At 39.3% G+C, this 27,176-nt stretch overlaps 1 protein-coding gene across 9 annotated transcripts in view; it reads right to left on the reverse strand.

The window, feature by feature from the left end:
• Nucleotides 1–24,348, reverse strand: part of NCAM1 (neural cell adhesion molecule 1) — a 238,798-nt gene extending 214,450 nt beyond the window's left edge. For 2 of the 9 annotated variants that reach the window (XM_044997312.1, XM_044997314.1), the window contains exon 1: nt 23,965–24,312. In XM_044997312.1, coding sequence (XP_044853247.1) covers nt 23,965–24,016 — 52 coding nt within the window. In that variant the 5' untranslated portion in view covers nt 24,017–24,312. Of the gene's footprint in view, nt 1–23,964 lie in introns of all 9 variants that reach the window. The other 7 variants (XM_044997309.1, XM_044997308.1, XM_044997306.1 and 4 more) reach the window with 7 other exon arrangements.
• Nucleotides 24,349–27,176: the final 2,828 nt, after the last annotated feature.

Consider the following 27,176-nt stretch of genomic DNA (forward strand, 5'->3'; position numbering starts at 1 on the left):
CTTAGAAACAAACAAAAATGTTTCAGGGAAGTCTGGTGAAGGGTCTAGTAAAAGAACCCCCTGTGACCATATAGGATATCTAAGTTTAGGACTCTCTCTTAGTCCTTTGTTCCCCTATCAGCTGACAGCATAAAACACCAATAAGGGAGCATATAAACCCTGAAGGAGAAGTTTGCATCACTTTCTATTGACCCTTCAGCTGACTGAAGAGCAGCCCAGATGAGCTCCAGATTCACCTCTAGCTCTTCTTGGTTGGAAGTACAATCGGTCTGTGCAGGCTTTATGCTGGAGAGGATTGAGAAGGAAAACAGGTAAGATCCTTCAGGAGCCAAACGGGGCTGGAAAACAAACCTATACTTTTCACGTGAACCAAGTTATACTGAAGCAAAGGAATTTTAGAACAGTTGAAAAGTACATACTGTAACTGATAGAATGAATTCGTAAATATACAGGATAAATGGGACTGATTCCCTTTTACATAAACATTTACACCTGCTCTGAAGTCCTTTTATACTTCCAGTGTGGTGCAAAAGGGCCTTAGTGTAAGGGAGACTCAGACTCATTATTTTGTACTCACTAAAGAAAAGACATAAATGGAGTATGTAAACAAGAAGTTATCCCATTGTTTGCTTTCACTGAAGTCGAATAAGACGCCACAGGAGATGCAAGCATGAGGCACAGATCTACATGAACAGTTCCCTTTATTACTCAATACCTTTTTGAAAATTCACCAAATATAAAAAAAACCTCACCAGGCCACAATCCTATGCATACAAGTGTGCCTTTATTTTAAATGGCAACATGCACTAACAATTAATGGAAGTGCCTACCAAGTCATATGCTATTAACTCAAATGTTCATTTTGGATGAAAATGATGGAGATTTTTAACCCTTAAAACAGTGGCTCTCTCTTTTTGAGCCAATTATTCCCAGCACATCACAAAGCATCTCATTGGTGTCCTAAGAATACACAAACAAATCCAAAGTGTATTCCTAAAAGGCTGCGGTCTACAGAACAATACACAATCCAATGAACTCATCACCCTCATTAGCCATTCTTATCTTATTCATGCTTTTTCCATAGGTTTAATACATTCAACTAGGCTTTTATAAGCCTGCCCTTCGTATTCCACCTTCTGTTCTGGAAAAGGGATCTTGCATTCACACCCACCAGGTCTCCACTGTAAATCCTGATTGATTATCTCAACAGAACAAACCAAACAGAGCTAGATATGCTTCACTGAATTTCCCCTCCAGACTGATTTACATTTAGATTTTGTCATATGCCCAAAGAATCAAACAGCAGCCATTTGGTCTCCAACCAGCCTCTGAGAGAGAAACTATTCCCACTACACTTAATATGATCCAGTTAATCAGAATGTTTTAAAAGGTTGTGCAGTGTTAAAAATAAAAATGTTCTAATTATTAGAATGAAAACCAGAAAATTTTTTGCTAAATTGTAGGTGGGATGAAGTGACCGTGCAGATTAAAAAAAAAAATTACAGGTATGAAAGCTTTTAGGAAATACAATGCATTGATCCAGAAATATCCACAAAATCCATGGATACATGTACACCTAAGCAAGTTTCAGGTGATTACCCATCTTTCATTAGTGTGTGTGTGTTTGATATGCTTTCCAGGAGTTACTTGTGGGTTTAGTAGTTTCTGTTCCGATGAGTCTTTCTTGTTTTTTAATCTTAAACCAAAACCAACAGAAAACATTAACTACATGGCTAGCATGAAATTCAAAAGCAGTGATTTATATCCCCAATTGTCTGCCTCATCAAATGTCATACTCCTAAACTGCTCCAGCTAATGTAAAAATTAATGGCATTAACAGAAAAACAAAAGACAAAAAGCCTGACTGTTTTACGGGAGTGAGTTCATGTAGTTCCCAGTGTGTGGTACCTAGTGAATGATAACTGTAATTACTTCTAAAGAACCAGAATCGTAATTGAACCTACAATAAGTTTACATGTAAAAAAATAACTAAAAAAAATCAAATCAAACTGCTTCACAATACTTACAACATAAAAGCCTGAAGGCAAATTGCCAACTGAATAAATTGAAAATGGATTTTAATTCTGCCATACATTACATACATCACTGTATGTCTGATTCGACTCCTATGAGTACAGACATCTTGATGCAAGTTCTCCCAGAGAGCAGACTGACAGTATTGGGTCAAAAGCTGCTCTTCCCAAGGTGATTTCAAAGTGTTTGCCAGCAGAGTGGAGGGTTGTCTCGCAATGGAGGTACGGTGGTGATCCTGATGGCTGGTGTCAGATACTAAAACCACATTGCTGAACGCTCTGGAATTCCCCAATGTGCTGTGCAGCAAAGTGGGAAATAGCTAAGCTACTAGCTGCAGGAGCAGACGCCCTAGTGTGCCCCCATGGAATGACAAGCCCCACAGTAAATATATGGTGCTAAGGTAATCTGCCTCAAGTGCCGCGCTCCAGTCCAAATGCAAAAGTTCTTTTTTAAGTTCAGAAGCAGGAGCCTTTTGATACTATATACTGAGCCATTCAATTGCTTGCAACCACTGATCATGCTAAGTGATCTATCACTAGCTTAGAGAAGTCCTCAGTTCTACCCAAAGACTTTCTCCCTTCCAAACAGAAGCCACACTGGAGGAAAAAAGAGAAATTGCTGAGGGTAAAAAGAAAAACTGTTTTCTCAGGTGGAAGGAACTGCATGCAGAAGGGTTTTTCTCTCCTTCATGAAGGCAGAAAGAGTAGGGATGGGGTTATTAATTTAGCAAGTATACCAACCGGGGGAGCTTTTAATTTAAAACAAAAAATCATAAGAAGTGAAACTCTGCCACCATTTTGCTATACTAGATAATCATAACTCATGGGTTTTGCTATGTCCAGAGTGGTGGATCCTTCAGGGAAGAAAGGCACTGCCCTCCTCCATAACTGGATAGAAAAATCAGTTAAGATGAAGAGTGTAAATTAACATTGAAGAGAACAGGACACTACTCAAGAGTGCGGGGACAATATGTATAATGCGGGTTGTGAGAGCCACTGAACCAAACTGTAAACCCTGTACACGATGGAAACTACTTCAAGACAGGAGGTGCAGCAGCACCCAGGGCACTCAGTTCCAGCACATATGCCACTACTTGACTTTGAGAATCAAACACCCTGATATCTTCCTGCCTGGCTAAAAGCTGAGGAACCTATGACGCACACACAACAACCTTCCCATCAAAGGCAGAGACAGGGGATAAAGAGAATGAGGTAAACAACTAAGTGCCCAAAGGACTAGTTGCTACAGGGTGAAAATCTACAGCCAACACCAGGCTGCTAATATAACCAATGAAATAAGCCTGACCTTTGAAGTTATTGATATTCATAGGTTCTAAGGCCAGAAGGGACCACTGCGATCACCTAGTCTGACCTCCTATATAGCACAGGCCAGAGAACATCTCCAAGATAATTCTTAGAGTAGATCTTTTAGAAACACATCCAATCTTGATTTTAAAATAGGCAGTGATGGAGAATCCACCGTGACCCTTGGGAAATTGTTCCAATGGTTAATCACCCTCACTGTCAAAAATTTACAGCTTATTTCCTGTCTGAATCTGTCTAGTTTCAACTGCCAGCCACTGAATCGTGTTATACCTTTCCCTGCAAGACTGAAGAGTTAATTATTAAATATATGGTCCCCTGGTAGGTAGTTATAGACTATAATCAAGTCACTCCTTAACTTTCTCTTTATTAAGCTAAACAGATTGAGCACCTCAAGTCTATTACTATAAGGCACGTTTTCTAATCCTTTACTCATTCTTGCGACTCTTCTCTGAACCCTCTCCAATTTATCAGCATCCTTCTTGAAGTGTGAATACCAGAGCTGGACACAGGATTCCAGCAGTGGTCACACTAGTACCAAATACAGAGGTATAACCTCTCTACTCCTACTCAATTGCCCTGTTTATGCATCCAAACACTGCATTGCCCCTCCTGGCCACAGCACTGCACTGGAGCTCATGTTCAGCTGCTTATCCACCACAATCGCCACAGCTTTTTCAGAATCATCATCCTTTGTCCTGCTTAAAAACAGGGTGCCCAGATGAATTCACCTGGAAAAATCTCATTTCTCATTGACCCCAAAACTTGCATTACCAGCTGATTCAGAAAAGACTCCAAGTGTCCCTTCTCAGAATGACAAGATGGGTGATGTATTACCTTTGATTGAACCAACTTCTGTTCCTGAGAGAGACAAGCTTTCTCAAGAGTTCTGTATGGCTCACAAGCTTGTCTGTCTCACCAACAGAAGTTGGTCCAATCAAAGGTATTACCTCACCCACGTTGTCTCTCTAATATCCTGGGACCAATCCGGCTAAAACTACACCTTCTCAGAATGATATTTTGGAGATGATCAGAGAACATACCAGTATATTTTTGATCAAGTAGTCATCTTTGAACAAACAGGTGCAACTTGATTCAATATGATACACAGAGCCTCTGTTGAGAACTCAGTCTTTGTATTCACTGACAACAGAGAGAGATATAATGGCCTTTGGTACCCATGTGCTGGAATAAAATATGCTCCCGTGAAACCCAGCGCTTTAAGGCCCTGCCATGTTGACACCATTTTAACATTAATCAAAGCCAAGGCTAGAAGTTGCAGACTTGGTAATCCATTACTCTAATGAAAACACTTTTTCTGGGAGTCAGACCAAGCTCCTGGATGCTGAAGTGTTTGAGAAGGGATTATGGAGTATTGTGTATCTATCAATGGCCTCTGAGAAGCTGGATGCAAAACCTCTCTCCTGCACATGACCTCAAATTCATTAATTGTCTATGCAGTAGTGAATGTTAAGTATGTACAGTGCAGTTAACAGTACCATAATTTTGGAAATGGGTGGTAAGGCATTTTCTTTGCAGAGAAGGAACTACTATGGCTTCTTCATGTTGAAGAAGCCACTAATGTAAAGAATAAATATGGCTGCAGAGGTAGAACTCCCAGTGATCATCTGGTCAGAGAAATTTACAACCTATAACATAGATCTGCAATACACTATTCTGAGAAAGTCAACTTTTAAGAAAGCTGTTTCCTTGGTATGGTTCTTGAACAATCATCTAAATTGACTCTTGTGTAGGAAAAGGGAGTTCATGAATCAAAGTAGTACAGAATGGTGGCAAATCAATACATCTATGTAATAACTTTAATTTCTAGTTATTTTCTCTGTCCTCATATTTTGCTTATATTACTATCTCTCCACACAGTCTGAAAGGTCACCTAATTTTTCCAGGGCTTTTCAGTGCTTGTAAGTGTAAAAAGTTCATGCCCTTTTAAGAATGCAGTACCGTCAAGCAGATACATACATAATTCATGTGTACTGCAGCTTCACTGTTTCAAAATTAACATCTTCCAACATATAACACCAGGTCCATTTGGTCTTCTCCCACCATCATCATCATTCTACACACACAATAAATTAGTGCCATCTAGTGGAGTTCAAAGAATTTCACCTGGGCCAGAGCTTTCAGCTATAAGTGCCTCTGGTTGTCCTGTCTTTAATTTATGACCTCTATAAATATTAAAATGAACTGTGAACTGAAATATCCCACAGAGCTTTTCTGCAAAGCACACAGCTGATCAATCAAATATAGTAGCAGATGTTATAACTTTAAATTCTTCCCTGTGTTCTAGAAATCTGTAGAAGCAACAAAGGAAGACAAGTAAAATGCTCATCTTTAGATGCTCATCTTGAAAGGTATGTAAAAACACAGCGAGTAATGTTGCAATCAGGTACAGTTCATATGGACCAAAAATAAACAGATAAGTTACAATAGTAAGCAGAAGATCAAATACTCTATCAACTTGTAATTTTTTTCAAAATTTACTGAAAATAAGCAAAATGTACAGGTGTTCTTAACAGGACACCTTATTAAACCTGAAAAAGAAATTATTACTTTGTGATTATATAGCTCCGGATTCTAGTCTCTCTTTCAGAGATGTAACCTCCTATCCAAATATACCAAGAATATTACGTGCTCCTCTGTGTCCACTATACTCCTGCAATTACATACCCTTCGAAGTGAGCATTATAACTGATTGAGAAGTCTAGTAAGTAGTACTCTACATGCCAAATGGGAGGAGAAGTTCAACTCAAATTATGAAACTCTCAATCTACATTTGGTTTTATCTTTTTCCCATGCTCCCTACCTTATAACCATCCACCCACCTTAAGTGGCTCTATGAGTTTCTTTTAAACAGCTTTCATATGAACTCCTATTAACACCACGGAGCCTCTGCTAAGATTTTGGATTACTGGTATATTCTTGGTTATTTGTATGTTGCTAATCACCGTTCTTGCCATACAAAAGACAAAGACTGCTGTAGTCAGACATTGGTTTGTGGATACAATACCTAATTTCTAACAAGCCATCACATCTGAGCGTTTAAGCTCATAATGTGATTGAAAAATGTGAGGAAATACCATTATTCTACATTTCTTTAAAGCACAAGGAATACAAATTCGTAATCCTTAACCTGATATCTCTATGGAACATGGAAAAAAAATAACAGAAAAGAATCTGAACCTTTCTAGATTTTCCACCTCTCTTCCTGAAACAATAAATATATTTCAGCATAAAATTGGGTGTCTAGCAACACAAAAATACCATGAGGTAGGAAACTCTAAATGTCCTGAATGAGAAAAGAAATTATGTAATTTTTCTTGTAGAGGAAGGAAGATTAAGAATGCTGTGACAGTTCTAGCTTTGCTTAAAGTGTCAAGCATGACATACAACGGAAAGATCCAAAAGACATGCTTTACCCAATACAGTACCCTTGAAATTTCCAGATGAAAGAACTTGCTTTATGTGCCTCTGTACTCGTTTATGGGTTTACTGTTGACAAGTGTTGTCTCTTCCACTTGGTTCCGGCATACTGTACCATGGCATACGGCAAATAGCTCTACAGAACATGGAGACTATCCTTGTTTCTTAGACTGTCGTTTGTCATTACTTTTTCTCAGTGGAACCAATGATTTTGTTGCTGTTGCTGTTGACATATGTTATCATCAGTCTAATAAGCCCCAATTATTTCTAGTTATGCTTTCAACAAGAAATGCACTAATTTTTGTCCTGTATTACTACCAAATTATATTTCCTTAAATCAAGGAAGACAACTGATGTCCTCAGAATAACAGGATTCCTTACTGTCGCCCCAAAAACAGCAAGGTCTTTCAAACAAAAGCCAGATAAAACTGTACCCAATGAACTGCAATTGTTCAAGCATAAGCAGTTATAAAGCTCACCATATGCATGGAGTCTCCTAGCATCACAGAGCTTTTTGATAGGAAGGAGTCACACATCACAAGCTTCAGCAATTTTAGTTTTTATGCTCTACAAGAAACAGGATTTTTAAAGTGTTCCTGTGTGTAAGACACATATAGACTGCTTGTTTTCTTTTATTATACAGGTAGGCTGTGGTTTTGCAGTGTTTGTTGTTGCTTGTACACGTTCCAAGTAAGTAAATAACTCCATACGTGGGTGTATTTATATGCCTTCCACTTATAGAGGTAGCTTCCAAGAGAGGAACTAACTCCAAATACCTTATCTTGTAAATGGAAATAAGACTGCTTTAAGTATTACCCTGAGGAAAATTTGATTACATAGTGGAGCATAATGGTAAGCCTTGTTCAAGTCATTAAAGTAAGTAAGTAAGTGTTTAGGTTGGATGGTATTTTCCATTTCAATGTGTTTCTTCTTTTAAACGATCGTAGAAAAAAAAGTGTGTGTCCATCATACACAACTGGCACTATTAAAAAAAAAAAAGATGCTGGTTCTGTTCCTTATCACAAGCTGCAAAGATAACACCTCATACAAAAGGTACTGGCAACAAAATACAAGTTTCTTTCAGAATCAAAGAAAAACATTGCATAGTATTACGGGTCTACAGTTGCTTATAAAGCTTAATTCACAGACATGCTGGACCTAAAACACCAAGGAAGCAAATTTGTTTATGAATCCTGTTTATCTGTTTTTAAAATCCTTTCCAGATCTGAACCAGAAAAAAAAAAGGGGGGGGGTTCTATCTAATATGAGATGTTCATTAAGAGACGCTTAATATTAGTTACACCAAAGTAACTTCATTGATTTCATGGACCTACACTAGTATGAATCAGAAGTGAGACACGTATATCTGGCATTATGTCTGCTGACCAAGATCTCTGGGAGATAATGAGAGACCAGACCCCAGTTATAAAAATGGAAGCCAGCATCAATGGCATCCGGCCAGCAACCAAAGAGGTTTCTCTCTTTCAAAGACTTGACAAACAGAATAAAATACAAATGCAACAAAAGTACATAATGGAGTTTAAACTGTAAGATGGCCGTTTGTGGTAACAGAGATCCAGATTTTAGATTAAGCAGACAATGTTTATTTTGTTTTCCCTTATTATAGTTGAAACTATGTTTTACAGCAAGACATATAGTCTCATCTCAGACCATGATGTCATGCTCATATACCATCATTTAACAAATGTTAGCGTTAAGGTGAATTAATTAGCATTACAATTCATCATTAACAATACAGTGACTTACACAGAAAAACATCTAACTCAACTATAACTTCTAGGATACAAGCAGAAGTAACCAAAGCTATCACATCATCTTACTGATGTAAACCTTGCCCTTCTCCATTCTGATTTATTCGCATTTTACATCCACTTTTGTTCACTATGCAAAAGGTACAGATGACTGCACAATGCAATGAAGAATCAGGCACGTCATCTGTATTTGTTCTATAAAGTATCATGCATATTTATAGTGCTGAATAAATAGCTAATAATTAAGATGTGAACAATCCTGCCTAAATTCACATACACAAAAATAACAAAAGGTTAATCTTTTGTTGCTGTTAAAATTTTGACACAGTAATGGAATTACACACACAACATATAAAACTACAATTACATTTTCATTCTGAAATGTTTGTTCCATGTTAAACACATATAGCCTTAAAAACGTACATCTTAGAATTACAACCAACATTCAGGTGTTCCAGTAACAAAACTGTTAGAAAGAAACTATGCTTTAGGATGCTCAAGTGTGGATATTTTCATTTACCTCAAATCTACAAATGCAGATATTTTAAAATGCTTCCTGATCTGGTACAATGTCAGGCAGAGCTATTTTTAGTTCTAATCCACTTAGAGTGCTAAATTCCAAGGGAATCAGCAGTGTTGCTTCACTCATCACTTCAACTAGATTCTTATGGTCCCTACATGCAAAATGCAGTCTTCAAGAACAAGGGATAAGATCATTTTTTTCCTGATAATTTTTTTTGTTGCACTTTTCCCCACCTTTTAAACTTGCAGCTACTTGTGTATGCCCCAATAAATAACAACTGCATTTGTAGATATCAGACACTGCAGATATAAACAATGCAAGGCCTCAACATACACAAGACAACTATAGTATGGGATTTACCATTTTGATTTTAGGACTCATTTACATTTACTAATTTAAATCCATGAGAAGCAACTGTTATGCATCCAGAAGGGCTACTAGATATGGCATTAATCATTCTGTAAACTTGATAGAATAATAGTACTGCAGTGCTCATCACAGACTGCAATCATGAAAACACAGAATCCTCATTTCATGGTTGCTAGCGACACAAATTCCAGTGATTTGCTTCCCATTTGGCTTGTGGTTTTTGTTTAAACTATGAGTTGCATTCATAAAAAAATATTTTCCATCTATAGTGGTTTTCTTTAAACCCAAATTAATTTAAAAATCAATACACAGTAACATCTATATCTACAGGTAATTAGTTAATTCAGGTATTCTTTAAGGGGTGTGTAGTCTTCAAGCAGCTATAAAAACAACTAAAACAGATATCCCACTGAAATTTTTGTAAAGTGCTCTTGTTCAAGGGATTGGCATTTGCTCATTATTATTGTTGTTAATAGTATCAGAAAGGATATTACTTATTTATACAAGTTCAGTGTTGCTAATTTTTAACATTAAAGTGACAACATAAAAATTGTACACTTCTGTCTGAAAGACTGTTTCTACTATGGCAGCAAATATCTAAGATCTAAGATCAGTGTTATTAGAAAAGGTTAGAGATAAAATGTAAGTTTAACTTAAGCATTTACTGTACTATGTATATAGTCACAAACCACAGCAAGCCTCACTACCTTCTACTCCAAGTGCAAGGCACATTTCTTCAATCCTGCTCTCTCTAACACACAGCATCATGTACATTTCACAAAACAAAACCCTACCAAAAGAAAAAATATTCCACTGTACACACAATTCTCTTCCTGAGAAAGAGGATAAGAGAAAGAAAAACCATCACAGATATGTCACTTAATGCATTACTGGAAGGTTCTCAGACACAATAGTGATGACAGATGTATAAGAGCCCACATAGGCTAGAACAGTGGTTCTCAACCTGTGGCCCAGTCAGCACATAGCTGCAGCCCATGTGACATCCTCAGGGACATGCAGGTAGTATTGGATGCGGCCCACAATGGTAAACAGGTTGAGAACCACTCGGTTGGACTAGAATTTTCACTGTTACTACTATAACTAAATGACATTCATTTTAAACGTAGGATTCTATGGAATAGAATCATTTTAACTGTTAACATTATTGCAATTTAAGTGGAAGGATTGCTTACAAGTAGGCTACATTTTTTTTCTTTGCAATTGATCAATATCCCTATTTTTCCAGCATGTGAAAGGAGGTTATTGCATCTACTTGCAATTCATAGGCACGTCCAGCTTTGTGATAGCAGGGTGTGGGGCCAATCTGCAGATTTATGTGTATCTTTACTTACCTAAGCAATTATTCTGAACATTTTGGAGTAAAAGTGTTGACATGGTAACCAATGGATGTGATCTCTCAGAACATGGGACAGGAAAGCATCTCAAAACAGTCACCACCAGCTAGGTTCTTTCCTCAGAAGCATACATGCAACTACCATTAAAGTGAAAGGCAGTTAAGCACAAACATCCAAACATAAAATCTGTCTCCTAACAACCAATATTATGCAAAACCAAACTCAACAAGCCCACACTCAAAGTACAGTACTTGCTTCCTAGGGATGGAAAGACTCTATTGTAAGAAAAAGTAGTTTTATGGGGCCTAGATTAAGTGATTTTTATTCTACAAAGCTGTGTGGCTTTCACTGTATAGCCTCACTCAAGGATTTATGAAAAACACGCACACTAGCATCAAACATCAAGTCACTCCTTCCTCACAACTCCCTCAACTCCAATCTAGAAGCAGACCCAAACTAACGTCTCCACTGCCAGTCTACTGACCCTCAGACAAAACTCTGATGTCAGACGTAAGGTTGACCTGACAACTCTGCAGCCAATCAGCGTTTAAATTATATATATATATATATATATATACACACACACACACAAGCCCTATTGCCTTGAGAAGTGACACTATGTGGGGGTGAGGGGTTATTTTAATGAAGATTAACTCTTCCATTGCAGTGTAGCTTCTTATTTGGCCTTGCAGATTCAAAGCTATTGGAGTATTTCAGACAATGAAACCCCCACCCTTATATCTTGACTGTGTTTTGGACCAATTCATTAATTACATTTTTAAATCCAAAATTGTTCAAATAAAAAAAATTGAGATTCTTCAATATCTACCTTACCTGGCTGCCTTCATCACAGCTGCTGATCTGCTCCTCACAACAAGCACAGCATCAAGTAGCCCGAAATGAAGGGTAAGCTATAAGTACTATATACTGATAACTGGTGTAAGCAGCAGGAGGGAGGGGGCTTGTTCTACTCAATACTTGTGATCTCCAAACAGACCATTGGGGACATATCTAGCCGGGAAAAAAGATGGGTTAGAATAGGAAATTGTTAGAGTGATGAAGAGAAGCTGGTAAAGCTTTACAATTATAACCTAGTACAATGATGCAAGTATGTATATCTGCATATCATAGAATCTCAGGGTTGGAAGGGACCTCAGGAGGTCATCTAGTCCAACCCCCTGCTCAAAGCAGGACCAAACCCAACTAAATCATCCCAGCCAGGGCTTTGTCAAGCCTGACCTTAAAAACCTCTAAGGAAGGAGATTCCACTACCTCCCTAGGTAACCCATTCCAGTTCTTCACCACCCTACTAGTGAAAAAGTTTTTCCTAATATCCAGCCTAAACCTCCCCCTCTGCAACTTGAGACCATTACTCCTTGTTCTGTCATCTTCTACCACTGAGAACAGTCTAGATCCATCCTCTTTGGAACCCCCTTTCAGGTAGTTGAAAGCAGCTATCAAATCCCCCCTCTTTCTTCTCTTCTGCAGACTAAACAATCTCAGTTCCCTCAGCCTCTCCTCATAAGTCATGTGCTCCAGCCCCCTAATCATTTTTGTTGCCCTCCGCTGGACTCTCTCCAATTTATCCACATCCTTCTTGTAGTGTGGGGCCCAAAACTGGACACAGTACTCCAAATGAGGCCTCACCAGTGCTGAGTAGAGGGGAATGATCACATCCCTTGATCTGCTGGAAATGCCCCTACTTATACAACCCAAAATGCCATTAGCCTTCTTGGCAACAAGGGCACACTGTTGACTCATATTCAACTTTTCGTCCACCGTAACCCCTAGGTCCTTTTCTGCAGAACTGCTGCCCAGCCATTCGGTCCCTAGTCTGTAGCAGTGCATGGGATTCTTCTGTCCTAAGTGCAGGACTCTGCACTTGTCCTTGTTGAACCTCATCATATTTCTTTTGGCCCAATCCTCTAATTTGTCTAGGTCCCTCTGTATCCTAGCCCTACCCTCCAGCATATCAACCACTCCTCCCAGTTTAGTGTCATCTGCAAACTTGCTAAGGGTGCAGTCCACACCATGTTCTTAATTGTGATGATGGAGATAATGGAGGACCCACCTAAATGCCAGAGGAGATAAAAGACAAAGCCCAAAGACTTCATCAACACATAATGATATGCACCATTTTATTTTTGGGAAAGTATATTTTTAAGATCTGTTAGATCCTTTGAGGGTTAAATAAATACTGTTATACACCTTTTGCTTGTTTAACAGTATTTTAGCCTCCTCTTGCCAACAAATATCAAACCACCAGTGAGTACATAATAAATGCTAAATGCCTCAGAAAGCCTGTAGCAAAGTAGTATGTTGCATCCCAGAGATCATAAAGAGATTATACTCCTACTCCATAGTCTCTTAAATGCAGTAATTTTGTATGTCAATTCACAATCCTTAAAACCATTATAGTTCTAAGGGATTATGTTTTAGAAACACCACAACTGAAATATGTTTACAGTATTTATTCTTTTGAATTTTGCAGGCTTAAAACAATTTAACAAACAATGTACTTTGAAAAGCAACTGTTGATTATATTTTCTTAGAGTATACATGAAAATCTGATAAATGTGATGTTTCTGCCAGTAAGTTCTCTGAACATTTTTAATTATCCAACGGCACTTGCAGTTATTGTTTGACTGAGTTATATTCTGTAACACAACATGATTGTTACAAGCAAAACTTGTAAATGTTATTAGTAAATCAAGTACTGAGAACATAAAAACAATGATATGTTTATTGGGGTTTACAAAATACCCAGAAAAATCAATTGTGTGTACATATATATAGTGTATGTCATAATGTTATAGCTATAACAACTCAGCAAATAAATATAATGTAGTTATAATTAAGATGTGACAAATGCAAACACAACAGTATCCTTAGCTGGTTCTGTTTACATAGATATTCCAATCCTTAACACCATGTGATAGTCCTAAGGGATTTTGTTTTGCAAACATCACAATTGCTATAACATCTGTCTCTCATTGTATACCATATTTGCCAAAATAATTACACACAACTCTCAAGACACCAAAGTGATAGGTGCTCCTTACAAATAAGAGAAATAGAAAAATGGGACAAAATAAAGAGAGAGTATCAGCCAGGAGTTTCTTTTAACTACTGTTGTCATGACAGCAACATTACTTAGGCAGAGTTTTTGCAATATGAAGCCAATTTCTTCTCTACATCGGCAACATTAACTGTACTATACTACTGTATAAATGCAGTGATGTGTTTGTTACAAATCACTCACTTCTGACTAAATAAGAGAAAACCTGTTAAAGACACTCATGTTTCTTTCCTCTTTTCTTAGTTGAACAGCATTGCTAAATTGAGATCTCTAATATGTTCCCAACATTAATTGCAGCTGTTCAGCTGAAAACACACACACTGCATACTTCTCAATTATAAAGGATAACAATAAAAGCACCGGCAGTTCAATTCCTGTGATTAATTTATGGAAAGACTCCAGTTCAAGAAGCTTCTCCCAAAATCAGAGTATCAAAGCTCAAGTATTTCTCTGCAGTCTGTTATTCAAAGGAGGATAATTATATTTCAAACTACTTCAAATTTACACTATTTCATCTGCAACCTTGCATAATTCACCAACTAATAATTTTAGCACATAACTAAATTAATTTAAGTACAAGAAAAGACACCCAACCATTGGGTAACAAGAGATAAAGCATCAGCAGTTACAGCCAAGTTTTTACTAAAAAACAGCATCAATATTGATTAAATATAAATATAGGGTTAGTTCTATGGATTTGGGGGGGGATATATAATGAACATTTCCATTTACCATCTGAATGATACATTGTCCCCTTGATAGATGTCTGTATCTCCACCCCCCCCCCCCCCGTCTTTAGCAATAATAGAAATTACCTAGTTATTGGGCCAGATTTGGACACATCTCTATTTAAAACTGCAGTTACTGGTTATGCCACTGGCAACCATGATCATCCACCCCAGTTCCAACCCAGGCCCCACATTGTGCATCAACCTGTGTTAAAATCCTAGTTCCACCACAACTAAGAGTATTTTAAACATAATCACTCTTTTCCTTGGCCTATTGAGAAAATTAGCCAGGGAAATCTCTTCCTCTTCAAAATGTTATCGCTTCCTAAAGTTCACATTTTAAAATCTCAAAAAAAGATTTCTTTACTTTCCTTGTCTTGTCTGAACCATCAACTTCCCATTTTCCTGCCCCATACATAAAAGTAACAAGACCTTCCATTTTTGTTTTCTGAGTTTGCAATAATAGTAGGTGAAAATGTGACAAAAAGATAAGGAATTTGATTCACCACTGCAATTCTACAGTTTTACACCAGAGTAACAGTCATGCTACTGTAAAACTGGAGTACTGCGTTGATGAATCCAGTCTAAAAACCTCTTATTCTGAAAAATATAGTCTCCACAGTTGAGTTTCTGATAAACTCACAATCATAATAAAAACACATTAATAAAAAATCCAACACTAAACTTTATACATTTCACCAACATTTTATTTTCATTCCTTTTTACTTGATGATTCAATGATTATTTGTACATGCAATAGAGAGTATCTTTAGTGTTGTAGATTACATCATACAATGATGAGTCACTCCCCTTTTAACCTTATCTCCAGTGTTCGGGCTCCTTACAAGCTAGGACTGCTCCACATGAAATGAAGTGACCAAATGAGACTGTTCTTCCACAAAACACTGCACTAATTCTCCTGCATTCAGCCTTTCCACTTGAATGGAATAAAAACCCTTTTCAGAACAACAATTACAATTCCCCCCTTTTTTTCTCAGGCTCACTATGGGACTCCTCAGTGCATGCACAATGCAAATAAGGCAAACTTCCTTTCAAAGAGTGATTAATATGCAAAGACAGCCTGCTTTTTTAGTGCGATGTGAAGAACCACCAACAAGCATTTCTAAACTCTGAGGTTTCTTCAATTATTTCCACTGTTTATTTTTAAACATAAGATTATGCAATAATACCACACATTAGGACCAATTTGCCAATATTTTGTAAACAATGCCAAATTGGCTGTTTTAAATACAATACAAAAAGATCTAATGTAGATTCTGTTTTCCCACCTAGGAACACAAAGAAAAATCTAGTTTTTCAAATTGTTCATCTTTAATAATAATATTTACAGTTTAGTTGCAAAAATTAATGATTGCATTTAAACCCAGAAATAACTAGCTGTACATTGCTTTCTAAAACTGTGAAGATTTCTTCAAATAAAGAAATTTACAATTCTCAACATAAATCTAATACTATTCCTTACTATGTAGCAGTAATTTTATTGGCATTTAATAGCAAAGTCTTTGCTGCTTATTACCAAATATATTATTACAGTGCATACAATTTCTCAAAATGTTTTTTCACAGTGTTTATTGGTATTTGGACAAGTTACATGAGCAACAAAAACCTATTCAGAATTAGAGACACCATTTTTCTATCTTCATGAATAAAAGCTTCACCACTCTCTATTCTTTATCTCATCACCTTGTCAATATCACTTCATTTATACAACCAGGCCAGGACCCTCCTATGGTACAAACTTTCCACTTAAAGTGCCAATAAACGACACTTTGCCCAAAATGACCTCAAACTGTAACTTGAATGTGTTAAATGACTCATTTCTCATTATGAACCCTTTTGAATGTTTCACAGACTTACCATCCTTTTTTGTTTTCAAGCAATTCTGAACATTTTTCTTCTCCCTTGGAATAAGACTTCAAGTTACTGATTGAATAACTTCATGTTAAACTTAAAAGAGAGACCGAGAAATTAAGGATTGCATTTCATTCTTTGACACTTCAACGTTGACTCATGCATCATACATTATAAAACTGTAATTGAAATATTTAAAACTGTCCATTACTTCTGTTTTACAGCAACAATGTGCATTAAAGAAAATGAACAAGTTTTATGTACTATATAGGCAAAAATAATTAGCCTGTGAAAAATATTAATCTGCTCTGATTTTTCATGATCCGACTATTACAAAATAATCATTTATCTATGAACAAAGCAGTGTTTTTGGTTCAGAAAAGACATCTAGATAACAATGCTAGATATTTAAACAAAACATTCCTTAAAATACCTATTCAAATTTCTTTTACTATTCTTTCCTAGCTTCTTCACTTTACTTAATTCAATGTTAAATATTTACTTTGTCCAAGTAGATGTGAACTATTCATGCTAACAAAGCTCTTTCCATAGAAACAGCTGATGAAAATTAACAGGCATATTTATCTTTTAGACCTGTAATTAATAATGGAAAAATCTTCAATGTCAGCAAAGCTTTAAAAAAATGTGCAAAACTAAAGCTTTTCATGGTCACCCAGACTAACAGGCAAATCTCAAGAGTCACTTTTTGGATATTCTTTTTACAATGAATTGAAGCTCAGTACTATCAAATGTAGTAAAGTAAGCACAATAGTCTAAAAATAGGCTTATTAAATTCTTTTGAGTAAAACAACTTTACTATAGACTATTTTAAAATTACTATTTAGTAGACAATTCACTTCTTGCCAGTCACACTATTTCCTAAAGATTTTATTTTAATTGGGTTTTGAAAGTTCATGTATCAGTTAACTTCTTGAAAGGATTTAAAATTAAACTGCCCTGTGGAAGAGGTAACAGAGCAGATATAGCCAGATTTTTATTCATTGGTTTATGGAAATAATCTCATACAAGATTTAGGTTAGAGTGAGAACACACGGATTTTTTCTTTACATCACTCTAGCTTGTTTGTGATAAGTCAGGACATCCCCAGTTATCACTTTACAGTTCTGCAGATCTCTACAGCTGTCTTTTCTCTTCACAAGATCAAGGATCTGAATAGCTGGAAGACTAACTCTGGCAGATATTGCATTATTGTATTTAGTATTTTAAACATAACCTTCTTGCATTGGATTTTCAGATACTGGCCTCCATTTCTGTGGCCACAAATTGCAGGTGCAAATAAATGCAGGCTCAGTTTTTTGGGCCCAAAGTTTAGGTCACCACGGGATTGCTCTAAAGCCCATTGAATTCAACAGAAAGACTTAGCTGGCTTCCATGGACTTTGGATCAGACCTTTATATGCCTAGGTATCTCAGATACCCTGGCAATGAATAGAGACAGCACTAAGTCCCTGACTGTGAATAAAAAACAGATGACCATGAAGGCTGATCTGAAAGCCCAGCTCCTTATTCTCAAATCATGCCTCTGAGTATAAATATATTGTAGAAAGTTGAGAGGAACCAACACTACCTTCAGGAGCAAATACCCTGATTGCCCAAACTGTCCATGGCATCCTTGTTTCTGTTGCACATATAATTGTCTCTTAGCAGACCAAATGGTTACCAGACATGTATATCAATTATTCACCTCTTAAACGTGATGGCTTAAGAAGCTGGACAACTCATTCAGCTAGCAAGTATTATGTGATTATTCCCCAAAATATCTTCTTCAGTGTAGCTGTTAATGTACAATTTTATGACATTCTAGCTCTCGATGGGGAGGGATGACTGATTTTTTAAGAAACTAAATAAGGCGTTACCGGAAAGATGGCCACTTCCCTCTGTTCATTTCGTTTTTCCTATCTCAGGCTCTAGAATTACTATCAAAAAATAACAAACAATATTCAAAAAACCAAGACTCCTAAAAAACCTGCCCCAGCATCAACATTCTGCATCTCCCACTCACTCCCACCTTCAGGAAAGGTCTGGGAGAACAGAGGAGTCTTTATAGCATGTCTTGGAGGTCATCAACTATAAGAATGAAGTCCAAAATCTCCAAATGCCACCACAGCGGAAGGAATACCACTGCTGAAACAAAACCGGTCTGGCCCCCAGGCCAATCCTGACAACATAATCTCCAAAAATAGACAGCAACCATACATATGGGGAATTCTCATCCATTAGAGAAAGAAATCCAGGGCTAAATTCAGCAGGCTTTACCACCAATAATCTGAAGTGAATTTGCAGTTGCTTAGAACAGGACTGAACGTGGGCCCAAGTCTATTCCTCCTAAGCCTCTGATTTATTTGCATTTTGGCTATTACTAACTGTTTGGTCACTCAATAATCCCACAATACATGTTACATGTGACCAAACAGAAATAACTGCAGACTTCAGAGCTGGAATCCAGTTCCAAAGAAAACTATAGACAAAATCATAAATCATCTTGGTCATTTTCAGATAAACTCTTATCTTCATCAAATGTCACCATGTGTTTTGGCACAACTTTTGACTGCTTCTGTATACCTGGTAGTTTCAGGTATAACTCATCCAACAGAGTAAATATCTGTATTCCCATCCTTGGATTTGAGAGCCAGTATAAAGGACTAAATCTGAACTGTAAGTAAAATGATTATTTCCATTTGCAGTTTTTTCCCTTAATCCCTTATCTATTCCTCTTCCTTTAGGAACACATCCCACCTTCTCTATTGCAAACTAAGAATTACATGTAAAAATCTCATTCCAGCAGTTAGCAGTGATTCCCTCAGACAGTTATAAATGCAATGCATTAAAAGTGCCTGAAAGCCCACCATTTGGCTCTCAGGGTAACATCAAAAGGCAATGCTACTAATGAGCAGCTGCAGCAGAGAGGCAGCATTTCAACACCATGAACTGAAAGAGGATAATGGCACCACCGCCAAACCCAACTAATTTACATCCCTTTGCATCAGCAACAGCTTTAAGATTTGGCAATGTGCTTTTCCCAAACAAAAGAGGCCACGACCAGCACAAATCTGACCTTCAAATTCGCTTCTGTGGTAGTTTTGATGTCTAACAAAAGTCTATGTGGCTAATTTTCCCCCCTCCTCCCAGATTTGATAGATTCACCACTCTTTCCACTTCTCTCCCCCCACCTCCTTCTCAAGTCCATTGCAGACATATGCAAAGAATCTCATTCTGAAGCAGAGAGATGCCTGGGAGCTGTAGTTCCCTTCACAGCCACACCCTTGGCCAGGCTACACCCAGACTTGCTCTGTATTACAGAAGGACCAGCAAACTGTTTCGTGTGCTATTTTAAAAATTTCCATTTTCACTGTAGAACATGTTTACTTTCTCAAGTTTTACATCCTCATTGTAATATTAACAAACATGTCATTTTGCTTTAGTTGAAAAAGCGTTTATAATGGAGCTAATTAAATTCTTCAGGCAGTTTCCTTCATATTAGCTACTGCATATGCCCCTGAAAGACAGCTTCTTCCCCAACTGGTTGTGTAGAAGTTCATTAAAAATCCATAACATCTGCCTTCCTGTCTGTGATAGAACAGAACAGAGTTCTGCTGATGATGGATGAAATTCATACTAAAGCATGTCCTTCAAAAACAGTATATCAAAAGCCACACCAAAAGAAAAACAAAAACAAAAAAACGGCATACACTCCATAAACACTCAGATGTGAGGGTGATCAATAAAATGCAAGATCGCCTTTTTTAACAAAAAATAAAATGTGTTTTTTGTCTCGTTAGCGCTTCTTGCTGGTCCCTGCAGACGGATGGCAGCAGGTGCAGTATTCTCCTCTCCTATCTCCTCCCCCATCAATTGGTTCTGCTTTCCTACCTCTCAGCCAACACAAATCCATGGCATTAAAAAAAAAAGTTCATGCCTTCTTTTAAAACAAGAAACCAATCTTTTCTTATACCCTACGGCAGGAAAGTCTATCTGTAAAATTTATTTCTGGAGGCCAGCCAAGAAAACATGAAGGCACTTTCAGTCTGGAGAGTAGCCACAGTCCTTTTACACTCCTGAAGACAAACACTCGGAATTCATTAAATTAATATTAAATTAAATGTTCTTAAGAAAAAAATCAACTGGTCACGTCAGGAATCTTCCAGGCCATATGTCAACACTGTAAAGTTTATACAAAACGTTCTCTATTATTTGAGAAACCATAGTTCTTGGGATGTAAACGAAAGGAGATGAGCCATCTGTTGTGTCTATAAATCAGCCTCTGAGTTATAAAAGAACGTTGTTTTAATTTAAGAGTAAGTTAAGGCATTACTATCCCAGGACATAGAAATATATACAAAAGAAGCTATTTTAAAAGATGCAGGAGGAATGCTTTTGTTCCCACCCCACTGGGTGACCACTCCTCAGACAATCCTCTATTCAGGGTTTCCTCACTAGTACACATCTATTCCCTGCTTTTTCCCACATTTAAGTTACTGTAAAAGGAGAAGGGCTTTTTATTGGCATTATCATGGCTGGCGTAGCTCTCTCTGCCTTGACTTTTCCTTCATCAGACAGGATTCTTCACCCTGCAAGCTGCTTCACTCTCTCTCTCTCTCAGGGGAGGAAGGGGGGCAGGAAAAGGAGGAGGTAAGGCTTAGCAAATTAAAGCAGGATCCTTTAGCATGGAAGGTGCTACAGATGTGCTGGGTATTGCTTTTATTGTATGATGTGTTGCTGTTTTGTTTTGCCTTTTAAATATTTGATTTGGCTTTTACATTCTCCATTTTATATGGGTTTAACAGTTGTCAGATCTGAGCTGTGCAGCTCCCCAAGCACCCTGACGCTCATTATTAACAACAAATAAACATCATTTTGAAGGGGGCAGGGAAAGATATGTATGTGTATTTTTTTTCCCTTTAGTGAAGCTTTACTTACTCCAATCGGTCTGTTCCCTGGAAAAACCCACTTTCTTTCCCTCTCACACAAATGAGAATGCTTTGTGTGAACGTGTATCTGGGGCAATAGTTGGGGAAAAAGGCAATTATCTAGCGGTGCTTTGCAGAAGAGAAGATAGGTGTGTGGTGATTGTGGCAGAGGGGTGTGGCTGGAATAGAGAAGGGTGGTGGCAGGGATTTGACAATCTATTTGTTCATATATGGGTTCTATGCCAAGTACAAATTTTAAAAATTCTAAATTAAAGAGCAGCTGTGGGATGGTTCTTTTGGTATGGGGAAGCTGTGCAACACGATGGGGTGATGCTGATGCTCACTAGGCAGCTTTGAGCTTGGGGGTGTATCTGACAGTGGGGTTGGAGAGCAATGGCAGGGTTTGTTGTGGGGTAGGTGCGGGCTGATGGCAGTGGGTTGGCATCGCTGGGAGGGTGTGTGTGTGGATGGGTGGAGCAGTGGCAGTAGTAGTCGCTGTGCGGTAGCTGAGGACCATCAGCGTGGGGTGATGTGGTGGAGGGTGATGGTACCTGGGGGTGGTGGGGACTGGAACAGTATGTGGGGTGTGGCAATCGTAGGCTGAGGCGAGCCATGGCCGTGACTGGGCAGTTGGGGTATGTTGGAAGGACAGTGGCTGGAGAGAGCGTGCCGTGGGCGTCGGGGTGGTGACGGCTCTTGTGAATGGGGTTGCAGAGGGGGGCTGGCAGCAGCGTGTAAAGCCGCTATGACACGGTGGGTTGGGTGGGGCTGTGGAGGGCAGAAGGGGGGTGACAAGAGCAAGCAGCTGCGGGTGCAGCACTGGCACCCGCAGCTGGAGCGGGGGGGGGGCGACAGTGGCCGCGCCGCAAGTGCCTGGCAAGCTTTGGGGAGCTGTGGGACAGCGCTGGCAGGGGCGTCCTCCCAGGGCAAAGGGGGCTGCTGACAGGTGGGGTCCCCGCAGGGGTGATGCTGGGGGTGCACCACACCTGGGTGGCAGTGTCAGGGCTTGGATTTGGGGGGGGCGCTGGCAGGGGGGGCTCTAGGGGCGGGGGCAGGTTGAGAGGAAGGCTGAGGGGCGGGACCGTTACGAACGTTGGGGAGCAAAGCCCCTAACGGCGTTTCCCGCTCGGGGCCGCCGGCTCCTGATTGGCGGCGGATGCAAGCGAGACCCCCCCCCCCGCCGCAGCTCAGGGGCTCGCGCCCGTCCACCGTCCCCTCCCCAGCTCCAGCGCGCGCTCGCTCGCGCTCTCTCACACACACACGATCGCACCGATTTTTTCTGCACCCGATTCCTCCCCTTTCCGAACTTACTGCACCCCCAGCAGCTCTGACCCCCCCTCCGCAGTTCTTAGCCACCCCACCCCACCCTTTGCAGCTGCATTCAAACCGTCCCTCTTTTTGCAGCTTCTTTCACCCTCGCCTTTATTTGCAATTGCATCGCTCCTCGCCGTTGCTTCGTTGCATTCTCCCCCACACCCCGCACATTACACATGCATCGTTTGCGGCGGGGGGGGGGGGCGCCCTGCAAAAACCAGCACCATCCTTCAGCTATTCTGGTAGAAATTTTTAAAACAAAGCCCCCTCCTGGCTCCTCGTATGGCGACACCATTAACACATCGCACGTAGTACCCTCATCATTTCATTCTCCTTCCCCCTCTCCATTGTCTGCAATTTGCAACACACACAACCTTCAATCCAAGAGGGGTGGGTTCAAGAAAGAAGGGCAATTCCTCCCCTTGCATTCAGACATATAGGTATCAACGTATAAAACCAGCCCTTGGATCACGCCCTCCTCACCTCTCCCCCCCCCCCTCCACGCCACCCCTTTCACTTTCTCCTGTCAAATTGCAGACTGAGCCATCTTTCCCATTCAGATTCCTCAATTGTGAACAATGTTTCCAACTAACTGGACGTCTAGTAAAGCAAAGTAGCACCATGCACAGGAGCAGGGGGCAAAAAAAACCCACGTTTTCCTTTTCTTCTAATTTTCCCCTCTATTGCAAACCGTTAAGACTGACTGACCATCCCTGGGGGAGCCAAGGCGGCGAAAATACCAAAAGGGACTTGTCCACTCTGCCACAAAAAGAGATTTCCTAGCTTCAGTGTTTACTCTGAACGATGCTGATTTGGTTCAGCTTGAGGATCTGGGGTTTATTCTTTTCTCCTCAATGTTTGCTCAGCCAGCACCTCCCAATCCGCCTCCCCAGCAGTCTCTCTGCCTCTCGCTCATCTCCCAGCTTCTCCACCAAAATGCTGCCTTTGAAATGCAGAGAAAGGGGGGAAATCGCAAAAGTGCAACGCTTCCAGCCTCTACGGCTATCCCCCCAGTTCCGAAACAAAGTGGGATGGGGAAAAGCACAACATTCAATATTTGGGGAAAACAAATCATCAGTGTAAAAACATTGCATTCTAGGAAACAAAAACACCATTCCCCCGTTCCTCCAGATGAGTCTAAAATTGCATCACAGCACAGTATTCAGAAGTGGTCAGAAATCAAATTTGTTCCCAACCTCCATAAAAAAAATTATATATATTCATGTACCTGCAGCTCCAAGGAAAAACAGAGTCCAGATGAGATCCTTAGTATGCAGCATTGTAATCTGCTGTTGGGGTGGAAGTTTCTTGCAAATATATTTTTCCTTCAATAGGATCTTGGGTGGCTTAGATAGAGATTTACATGCAATGTAATTTTTTTTTTCAGAATTGTTTTTTGCCAGCTGCTCTCTAGCTGCTTTCAGAAGCTGATCAGAGAATGAGTGACAGTCCTAGCCTCAGCACACACACACACCACAGATCCCTGCGCCGTCCTGGATTTGGTTTGGTGAGGTTGGAAAGGGAGGAGGACTTGCACCTCACTGTGTTCTTCCACCCATGCTGGCCACAAATAGTACAGTGCAATAGGCATCAGGCAAGGAGGTACTGTAGAGAGAAGCAGTTGCAGTCGCCTGCAAAATATGGCATGGGTCTACTAGGATCTGGAGTCACTCACGTTGTATACACATTTCCGTGCTGATAGAGTTTTGCTAAAGAAGAAAGGTAGAAATGTGTTTCTAGATTTATATACAAGCATTTCAGGCATGTGTTTTTTGTTTTATTTTAAAGTCTAATGTAATGCTGGTACCATCCATAAAAGTCACTGATGGGCAAAGATGGAGCTTTGGGGGGGGGGGTTCTTTTACAAAAGCAAAATTATCTAAGGTTCCATTTTATCCAAAAACCAAAGTGTGGTGTGAATTTGAGAAATGGTTCTGGTTTTGGCCCATTTTGTTTTCACAACCTTGGCAGCAAGAAATTTTTGCAAAATGGGTGGGTTGGATCAGAATCCTATTTTATCTGAACTGCCAAAGTTTGTTGGGGGCTTAAGTTAGAGTTTTGGACTTTAAAAAAAAGAAAAGAAATAAATGGTCTCACTCATTTAGAAAGAGAATATCTCACTGTGTTTACCTGAAGGCAGGTTTTAAAGCATCTTTCTTCATCTTCTGATGAAGACTTTATGCAGTGTATTTCAGTCAGAAATGTACAGCCAGAATTTAGCAGGGCCTCAGCAATTCCATAGATTTTTGCAAACAATTTTGAAACAGCAAAAAAATTGTGCCCAGATGTTTAGACTCATGATGAATTAGGGATGCAAATATGATTCCCTAGACATCTACTATTAATCCACCCATGTGTCAACCTCTCATACAAGTACCTCCAAGCCTTCTTCCATGTAGCCCCCTACTCATTGTTCAGTCTCCCTAAGCTCATCCACAAAGGCCCCTGTACAGACTACTATTGAACCCCACTTCTTGCAAGCTGTTAACTGTGAATCTTGTTGATTTGCATGACAAATCTGTTTGTTGTTCACTTTCCCTAAGTTCTTCTGTCTGCTTTTCTGTCTGTCCTTAAACTGTTGTCTTCGTCGTAGGAAGTGCTTAGCATGTAGCAGGCACTACCCTAATCAAATAAATAATAATATTTTAGCCCCAAAGCGAATTGCAGGCAGGAAAAGTGTGGGTTGCAAGAACTAGATTTGCAAGCATAATACTGTCTCTGCAAAAAGAGAGGTCAGTGCTGGAAAACTGGCCTTTAAAACCAGATTCATAGTGGGGGTGTTTGAGGTTTGTTTTTTTAATCTCCCATGTTCGGATTGTCAAAGCTTAATAGCCTTAGTGATATCCTTTGCAAAATACAGGAGCTTTTGAGAATGGAATTTTAGATCACCCAATGGATGGTGTGTCACCCCAAGGGGTAGGAAAATCTGTTTAAGGGGGGAGAGGGGAGAGCTTTTGAGAGGATGAATTAATTGCAAAAGAAAAAAGGTGACTGTTTCTTTCAGGGAAAGTCTTCATTCTTTGCTCTCATTTCATAAATGTTACAGGAAATAACTTCATATTAAATAGCCCATTGTTGCACATGCAAAAGAACTTGGCTTACGTGATTAATTATGGATTCTATACAAAAAGTGAGATTTCAAATAAATATGACAGTTCTGTGAATACATAAAGGCTCCTAATGACTGAGATATTGTATTGATAGAGCTCTGACAAGTACAAGTCAATTAGTGCAGAATACATATTTAAAAAAAAACAAAGGCAGCTATGGTAGGTGTGGAATACACAGGGACTTACACATTTTGAACAAATTTTGATACAAAAATGTTTGGGCAACATTAGTATAAACTATAAATTCCAGAATTTTGCTAATGCTGCCTTAACATGCCATGCCATGCCAGAATATATTATTTCATTTTGACTGATTTTTTCCCTTTTGTAGCTGATGGAATCCTCTCCCCTCTTTCCATTTTATTAAAAATGCTTCCCTAAAAGGAATGGCAACATTACTTATTGCAGTGTGATTGAAAACATTCCTTCATCACCTCTTTGTCCATCATACCCCTTTGGTCCCATATTGAAATGATTATCTCCAGAGAGCAACCTTGCTCAGCCATTCCATATTATATTATTCTTCCTCCTCCTCGAATTCACTATGTGTACATACACCCACCCTCAATACTGCATTCTTCAGGGGTTTCCCTGCTAATGGAATTGCTTCAGGTTCCTTAATCTGTGAGGTATCCCTGTAAAATCTGAAAGTTTCAGGCACCCTCAACTAGCTCCTAGGAGCTAGTTGAGGGTGCCTGAAACTTTCTTCTTCCTCCTTGGTTAAAAGCCAACACTTTTTGAGCGCACACATGTTAGGGAAACAAACCTCTAGGAAATGATGGTACGAGCTATTGTTATACAGAGTTGGCCAATTTGTGTATGCATCTTCGTCAAGAAGGGTGCTCCGATTTGCCCTCAAGAATTGTATCATTCTAGCAGAGTAAGCCAGCTAGTGGCTGCAATAGAGACAGGCTGAATTTCCATCTATCATCCATCAGAACAGAAGACCTTGCAAGGTTCTTACCTTGTGTTCCCCATCCTTTCAACCACTGGTTGACAAACGCAGAAGATATAATGCCAGACACTCTATTTGTCCTCTAGGGCCACACCGTCAACCTCCTCAATGAGTTTGCCCTGTCAAGAGGGCCCTGAGAGGATAACATTGATTTCACCCAGGTGTTGATTACCTTGATATCTCCTCTGCTGCTGGATGCTTGGTACTTGGAGAATTTCAGCTGCATCTCTGAATCTGCAGCTACACTTGAGGGAGTTAGATAGCTATTTATCCACCACTCACATCTGGCAAGAACAATGTCTTAACATTAGTCTCTACCACTAAACAAAGAAGAAGTTGAATTGTGATGTTCTATTATTATTATAATTAATGTTA

Source organism: Mauremys mutica, chromosome 22 (assembly GCF_020497125.1).
Source record: "Mauremys mutica isolate MM-2020 ecotype Southern chromosome 22, ASM2049712v1, whole genome shotgun sequence".
In the NCBI taxonomy this organism is placed as follows: domain Eukaryota; kingdom Metazoa; phylum Chordata; order Testudines; family Geoemydidae; genus Mauremys; species Mauremys mutica.